Source organism: Lycorma delicatula, chromosome 6 (assembly GCF_047948215.1).
Source record: "Lycorma delicatula isolate Av1 chromosome 6, ASM4794821v1, whole genome shotgun sequence".
Classification (NCBI taxonomy): domain Eukaryota; kingdom Metazoa; phylum Arthropoda; class Insecta; order Hemiptera; family Fulgoridae; genus Lycorma; species Lycorma delicatula.
The window spans coordinates 140,109,263-140,117,967 of NC_134460.1; the positions used below are offsets into that span (position 1 = coordinate 140,109,263).

An 8,705-nucleotide genomic window follows, 5' to 3' on the forward strand; every position below is an offset into this window, starting at 1 on the left:
CCTCCCTTTTTTGTATAACATGAAATTAGTTTTGTAACAAGTGAAAAGATTTTGCGCCTGAACATGAACAAAAGTATTTTAGACGCCTTGATTGCTTCATCCGAGTAACAAGCAAAAATTCATTTAAATTAACTGGTTTTCATAAAATAAATTAGCTTTAATTACAAAATAATTTTATATTTACTTGTACCTTCAAACTGATAATTTTTCTGAATGACTATAAAAATTATTATTATACCAGTAGATCTCACTCCTTTCAACAATCTGCTGGAACACCTTAAAGTTACAGCCCTATTTCTAGTATGTATTGAAAATTCAGTTTTTTTTTTGTTTTACTGACCTATTACAAATTTTCTGAAATATAGAACTTCTCTTCAAACAAAATCTGAATGTGAAAATTTGAATGTAGATGGAACTAAATAAATTGACTTGGGTTTTTTTTCAGGGTTTCATGGTTAACAAGAGTTGGTTCTCCAGGATGCAAAATAGAAAGATGTGAACTGACAAATTTTGAATATCTTGCAAGACAAGAATTCAGAAGTTTCAGTATCAGATTCTAATGGAAAAAATAAAATATATTTCTTCCAATTCCCTCATATACTTTCCTTTCCTTATAAAAATAATGTTGATTTTTAGATAATTAATTATAAGCATTAATTTTAAAAATAATTACAAAATTAAATATTGTTCTACATTTATATAAGTTATTGTTATTTGATTTTTCATATTAATTATATATATATATATATAAAGCCTAACATACACAATAAAAATGATATTATTTGTATGAAAGGTTTTTATTTTAATCAATCATATTTATTGATGAAATATGAAATATTGTTTACATAGAAGACAATAAAAATCAATAAAAATATTCTAAAGATGATTTTTTTTATTTTTACAGTCAAAATCCTATCCTACAGATCAAAAATGTAGTTTTTAAAAAACCTTCCAAACACCAAACTTTTGGTTTGATTTTGTTATTGGATGAAGTAACTTATATACTTTACTTATGATTTTGCATAATGATTTAAATTTCATTCTGAGAACACAAACTAACTAATTAATTAACTAACTAACTAATTTTATTAAAAATAATATCAACTTAAATCGGTGACAACAGATTTCAATCAGCTTGATGTTCATCATTCTGCTTTACAAGTAGTACATAATTTCTCTATAATTAAAAATGAACAACAGTTCCCTTGTATCATTTCAGCTACAGTTAAGTTTTGATGATTTTCTCAAACATCTTGAATTACTTTTTCTAAAAACTTAAAATGCAGCCATTTCACAAAATACAAAACGTAAACAATTTTCAGATCAAACAAATTTTTAACTACAAACAGATATCAAGCAAAAGTATGTTAAATGATACTTTTGTAATGTATATAAGGTAGTTCATTGAACAAAATACTTAAATACATTTATCATGATAAAATTATAATTTAAATAAGAAATCTAACAAACAGAAAAAGTATCATGAAGATAATAAAGTGATGGAAGAACCAAATTACTTCTATAAGAGTTACGGATTACAAAACAATTTATTCCAGTATAAACAGCCTCTCTGCTTATTATCCAGAAGATTCTGGGTTCAAATTCTGATCAAGGTTTGGTAATTTTCATATGCTACAAAATCATTTCATTATACAAGGAGAAAAGATGATGTAAATAGTTGTGGTCAATTTGAATAATGAGGTGAAATTCTGAATTTTTTTCATTTTTGATGGTTGCAGGCCTCCAACAACATTCAAATTCTTCAACACTTTCAGATCATTTTTAAGATGTTTTTACCAGTAACAAGCTTCTGCACAACTTATTCATCTCACGTATTTATGTATAAGGCATGTTGTTTAAGTACTGTTATGATATAAAAATAACAAGCAAATTTTTTTTGAAAAAATTTATTCACCTGGAAACATGCATCTTAATCTACATAATTTCCACCCACATTAAGGCTGTTGTGTCATGTGATCAGTTTCTGCATATTCCAGCTTCACAGAAATCCGCCTGAAAATGTAACCATCACTGAATGGCTGATCATGGCACTGACCATCGAGTTGTTGCTTTAAATGACGAAAAATGAATTAGACACTTGAGTACCAGGTCAGGACTACAAGGTGGATAATCAATCTGTTGCAATGTGGATAATCAATCAGCAGCACGATTCCTGTACTGAGTATGCCATGCTTTCTGTTTTGCTTGGAGCAAAATGGTTTAGTAAAGGTCTCACAATATGTCTGCATTTATCATTCCACCTCAGGGCAAACAATCAAGACGTAATGGCCCACTGACTAACTCAAAACAAAGTGCACGTGTTTTTCTAGGCTGACATTGCTTGTTTGAACTTTACTTTTTTGGGAGATGTTGAGTGTTTTCATTCCATGGACTCTTGGTTTCCAGTGTATTATAAATGAGCAGTGGCGGCTGACATATAAGCACTATGGAACTGCAGCACCCATATTTCCACTCTAAATTATTGATAGCTTTTAATATAATGAGCCCTTTTTTCTTTAATTATTTCTTTATACTTGTGCAATACATAATCCTTAAACTTAATGTCAGTAACCATCACCCGGTTAATGAACAAGATACAAAAATCTTTGAACGATGCACTTCACAGTTCCAGCAGCATGGTGTTTGGATGGTGTGCGCATGTGCACATAGGAAGCTGCATGGAAGGCTACAAGGAAGAGAGAGCACTGTGCCGACACTGGTGTGCTGGTGGAAGGTAGTTTTTTTTACTCTGTGTGTGTGTGTGTAAATAGAATGTTCCTTGTTCATTTCCTTTTCTAGTCTCATCAGTGGAAAGAATATGAAAGTGGTTCAGTCAGAAGATGATGGCAGAAATTAAGGGCTTTCTGCCATCATAAGCACCACTGGACTATAGTGCTTAACACAATGTGTTTAAAAACCGTGCACCATATTCCTGAATGTGATAAAAAGTGTAGAATTAGATTATTATCCTGCTTCCAGCTATTCTATTTGATTCTTTATTCAGTCGTTTTATTTTACAGAAAACTTTAACCATGGCCTTGAAAAGGCCCAGAAAAAAACTTCTGGAGCAGCACCCCCACTAATTTTAGTTACGAGCCGCCACTGAATGTGAGACAGTCATCTATCAAAAATTTGGCTTGAAAATGGATTGTCTTTATCGATGTATCTCATGAGAAAATTCAAAGTACTGGCTAAACATTTTTTTTTTGTACAACTCAAGTCAGCATCTTTGGTATGTAGTGTGAGCCACAACTTCCGACAATTTAGGTGTAAACACAAGATTTCATAAGCATTTTGTGAAATTAAAGGAAATTCATTACATAATGATAAAATCATAAACCAACTTTTCTATAAACTCTCTTCACTAGGTAGTAAGTTGATGTAGTAACTACATCAAATATATGCAGCAGTGAACATATGTTAAAACAGTACTTACTTCAAACAACAATTTTATAGATTCACCTTTAAATAATATTTCAAGATTTAGCAAAAAATATTTAAAATAAATCTTTTCTTACATTATAAATGCAATGAACAGCTGTAAAACATGAGTTAATGTGTTATTAATAAGAACTATCAACTAATACAATGGGTGTACAAGATACAATTAACAGCATAATGTAGTCAGTAACAACAATTTTCAACAAAAAAATTTCACTTCCTCCCAAAACTCTTATGAAAATAAACTGGATAATCTATAATCATACCCAAAAAACTCAACTATATAAACTTACTTTTATAAATATAATTATTATGAGACACCTTAATGAAAACTTACATAAAAAAATATATATATTATATATATATATATATATATATATATATATATATATATATATATATATATATATATACAAAAGAAATATGGAAGTTTATAAATAAATATGGAAGATTTGATGAAACTATTAATAAATTATTAAAAATGATTAAAAAATGAAAATCCACCTTACCAGCAAATTACGTGTGACTTGAAACTTTCGATTTATTTCAAACAAACCAAATAATTTTTTAACTTAATTATAATATTTTAACTCCCGGATGGTTTTGAACTAAACCAAAAGATCTCAAATCACACTTAATTTGCTGGTAAAGTGGATTTTCATCTTTTAATCAATTTTAATAATTTATTAAATTTATAAGCAGTAACCATATTTGAGAAATTGAAACTATTAATACCGCTCTACTTATTACAAATTATACAACCTATCAAATTATATAGAATTTAATCTAATTTTGCATGTATATTTATTATTTTATAGTAATTTTTTCTAGTTTTTTTTACAGAATATGTTTAGATGGATGACTTTTGATTTTTAGTCAGATACCCTTCCTGATGCTAAACTATTATTAAAAAACACACGAAATACTTTGTAATGTACAAAAGATACCAAGAACCCACATTAAATCTGGAACCTCCACATAAAAGACAAAAGCTGCCTCCAATCCAAAATGGAGATAGGTAATCTTTCACTTATATGATGTCAGAATAAGAACACATCATTTATGCATGCACAGTCGCAAACAAATAACCTTCTTTCTTGCCGTAATAGGGTAAAATCAACTGACTTTTATTTAATAAACAACTGTTATATGCATTTTAATTCCACTTTATTAGGAATACAACGTATAATATTTTACTACAGATATATAATAGTAATACATAATTAATTTAATAACACATTTAATTCTACAATCTAACTTTTTTAAAGACTACAATAATAAATTACAATCAAATACATCAATATCAAAAATTTGACATAAATGAACAACTTTTTATTAAGAAAAATAAACAAATGCACATAAATAAAATTAAAAAAAAAAAATAAGTAAACTACTAATAATTTCATTCTACAGAAAAATGTTTTTTTTTTTTAATTATCACTACCAATGTTATTAATCTTCTACTCTTCTTAAACAGACTATAATTTCCACAATACTACTTTTTTTTATTATTCGCTAAAAAAAAATCTGTTTTATTCCCACACCAATCCTGTTGCTATAAAAAAATGGTTGTACATTACATTTACAATAAATAAAGACAAAAAATTTTAGTAAAAAATATTAGTTTACAATACTTCTTATAAATATATTTTTTTGTTTTTTATTTTTTAATAAAAAAATATCTTATATTTATTAATAATCATTATAATATGATTAACATTTATTTATATATTAATATTATTAAAATCACAGATATACACCCTGCATTGCAGAATTTTAATGGAAAAAAATGAATGTGCCTTTATTTTATTAAATTTCATAGTTTTTAAGAATGAAATTAAACATAAATATAATAATAAGCCCAATAAAAGACAACTAATATATACACTGATTATCAAAAATGGAGATAATTCACAATATCAGTTAACATAATCAAAGAATGATACAATTAAAGTCCACACCCCATTATCAATTATGAATATTGAATTTAGAATATGATCACATCGATTAACAAAGCGACAGTAAACATTTCTCAACTTTTTAACAGCAGTTACAAGCAAAATATTATCATACAACAAATATTGAAAAATGGTAATTCACAGAATCTTACAATCAATCTGATGGTTCCACAACAGGCAAAATTCATTACAGGAAATAAAAAGGAGTAAATCAATGGTTAAGCACCATTACATTGAAACATTTTTAATACACTGGTTCCCAGACATTGCAATTAATAAAAAATTTAGGATGCAATTTCCTGATCAGTACAGTTACAACATTATTACATTTATTAATAAAGATAGATAAACTATGTGTTGCTGAAAGATACAAAAGTTATCCTCAGCAGAATGAACAGCAGTAGTGCTCAGTACTACTGCATAGTAACTCAAACTATTTTTTCCATAGAAATATAGAACATTCCAAAAAAAAAATACAATCCTTTGAACAACATTACATAAAATATGATTAAACTAAATGAAACCCTAAGTTTCACTGGAACAGACAAATCCAACAATTAATCACTACAATGACACAACAGACTCCTATAAGACAAAATGATTTGACTACCATGAATTTTACGGATGAGGTGGTTAATTCACAAGCCAAATATGATTCTATTCTTGGAGCATATTTTAGAACTTGATGTATGTTTGCAGTGCAAGATTATTCACCAAAATCATCCAGAGAACAGTTCTAAAAAAATTCAAAATAGCTTGCTACTGATAAAATTGAGACGACATAGGTTCAATTACAAAAAAAAAACACCACAACAAAGATTGTGTTTGTTCCAGTCGAACAAAATTGTAAAGACTTGCAATTATATCAAATTTTATTTGTATCATCTTCTAGGACCCAATCGAGTAAAAAGATTAACCTAAATTCCATGGTTATTTCCAATGGTTTCAATATATTTTTGAAGTAGAGCATTTATGTCCTGGACTTGCATTTCTCATAAGCCATAGTTCTGTTTGGATGAACAAAAAAAAAAGGCGAAAACAGGATTTGAATAAATTGCTATTAACAAGTTTCATCGTTATTTTAATGTAAAAATAAAATAAAATAAAATAATGTAAAAATAAAATAAAATAAATAATATAAAAATAAAATAACAGAATTCATAGCATTTTTGGAGAAGAGAAAAGGACATTACATGACTGACCAAAAAATTAACCCAATCATTCCAATTCTCTGAAAATAAAAGTTTTATATCCATAACAAGTGAGGATTATTTCACCACTGCTTGTTTTAGCATGCACCAATAAAAATTCTCACTTTCTACTATGCAAGTTATATTATTAATAAAACACTAATAAAATCAGGTAATAATTCTTTAAAAACACCTTGTACTTGCTGAAAGTTAATGTTACAGTATAGAATTTAAAAGAAAACAAAAAATATGACTAAATGTAAATAAATATTTACACAGGCTAAGCACAGTACACTTAAATTTCAATATGAAACAATAAACTGTGTTTAAGTGAACATTAAATACCTTCAAACATAGAATATTTACTTCTTCCTGATACAGAAATTTAAATTTCAACAAGTTTTTTTAATGGTTTTCCCATAAAAAAAAAATAATAAAAAAGTGATTAATTCAACATTAATTAAATTGCAACAAAGTTAAATAATGATATACATGAATAGTGATCATTAATTGTTTGTCAGGCACATTTCATAATATAAATTCTTTCCATTACTATTCCACATTTCACACAATATCTTTCATTCTCAGAACAATCCGACTAACATAATTACTATATAAAAAAACTTATAAACCAACAATAATACTATAATCTGAAACATTTTATAATTATTACTAACATTACATTATCTTTACAATCACTTATAAACATTATCTCTTTTTACAACCACTCGTAAAAAAATAAAACTAAAAATAACTTAATTAACAAAGAAAATACAGAAGTATTACATTAATACAAATAAATGAGTATTACATTACAATGATAAACATTAATTAATGTATGGCACACACTCTTATACATTATATAAAACAGCCGTATTATGCACAATCCAAATTTTAAACCTACTTGAATCCCAAATAACTTAATAAAACCTTCACCTACTATAAAAAAAATATTATAACCCACAATTCTGAAAAGCTACATAATAAAAAAAATTAAAAATAACAAAAAAAAAAAAGCTTCACATATTAAATATTAAATACAATTACAAAATATATTTGTTTTTTACTAATTTTCCGACATCAAAAATATGAACAGTTTAAAATGCATTACACAGATTAATAGCATTATTTTTACATATTTTAATGTAAAAATAACTGAAATTGAATGAACTCCCATAACAAGGAATACATAAATTATATATTTCTAATTTTATACAAGCACCATTAATTATTGAACGCATACATATATATTTTACATAATATAAAACAAAAAATACAAAGAAATATTTATTTTAAGAGTTAGATTCATAAATTATTTAAAAGCAAAGAAAGACAATGAAAAGATTTTTTTTATTTTTTAATAAGTTGTAACGTAAAAGAAAAAAGAATAAAACAGCAAAGATATAAAACAATATATAACAATAAAAAAAAAAATTAATATATAATACTAAAAACGATCATTTTTAAACATATTGTTGAGACACATTTTTATTGTTATTTTAACTGTAGAAGTACAAATGTTTGGATGTTGAAAAAAGTATTATAATGTATGTTGTCAAGTATATAACATTTTTTACAGATCGGCAGAAAATATAAAAGTAGAATATCATTCATAACTATAACAAAAAAAGACTGTAATATTAGAGAGCTATATTTTAAAATGAAATCAATAGTACAATGATATGACTAAAGGCAGTCATTTGCCTTAAGAATATCAAGGTACATGGTTCTATGAAAGACAATCTAAATCTCTGAATATAAGGATGTAAATGGAAGAGAAATACTACACAAACCAGACATGCCTAATAGAGTAATATGTTAAAATTAGTCAAAATTAAATAAACCACTCCCCATAAAAATGTCAAGTTAAATAACTCTGCATTTTCCATCCAGTGGGATAACAGTAATCTGTTGACAAACCTTAACAGTTAATAACTTATTAAAGGACTTATTTAAAAAATTATAATTTGAATAAAGAATAACAAAGACAATAAAGAGTTTATTATGTAGATAAAGAAATTTTAATAAAAATTAGTATATTTTAGAAGACATTAGAATAAAAAACAATTTTTTTTCTATTACACCAACCAGAAATAAAAAATTCAAACATACACAA

The 8,705-nt window shown here is 26.2% G+C and overlaps 1 protein-coding gene across 1 annotated transcript in view; it reads left to right on the plus strand.

Annotated features, from left to right (window-relative positions):
* LOC142326292 (acylphosphatase-2) overlaps positions 1-726 on the plus strand; it is a 39,293-nt gene extending 38,567 nt beyond the window's left edge. The window contains exon 3 of the mRNA XM_075368661.1: positions 446-726. Within this exon, the coding sequence (XP_075224776.1) occupies positions 446-560 (115 nt within the window). The 3' untranslated portion in view covers positions 561-726. The remainder of the gene's footprint in view (positions 1-445) is intronic.
* Positions 727-8,705: the final 7,979 nt, after the last annotated feature.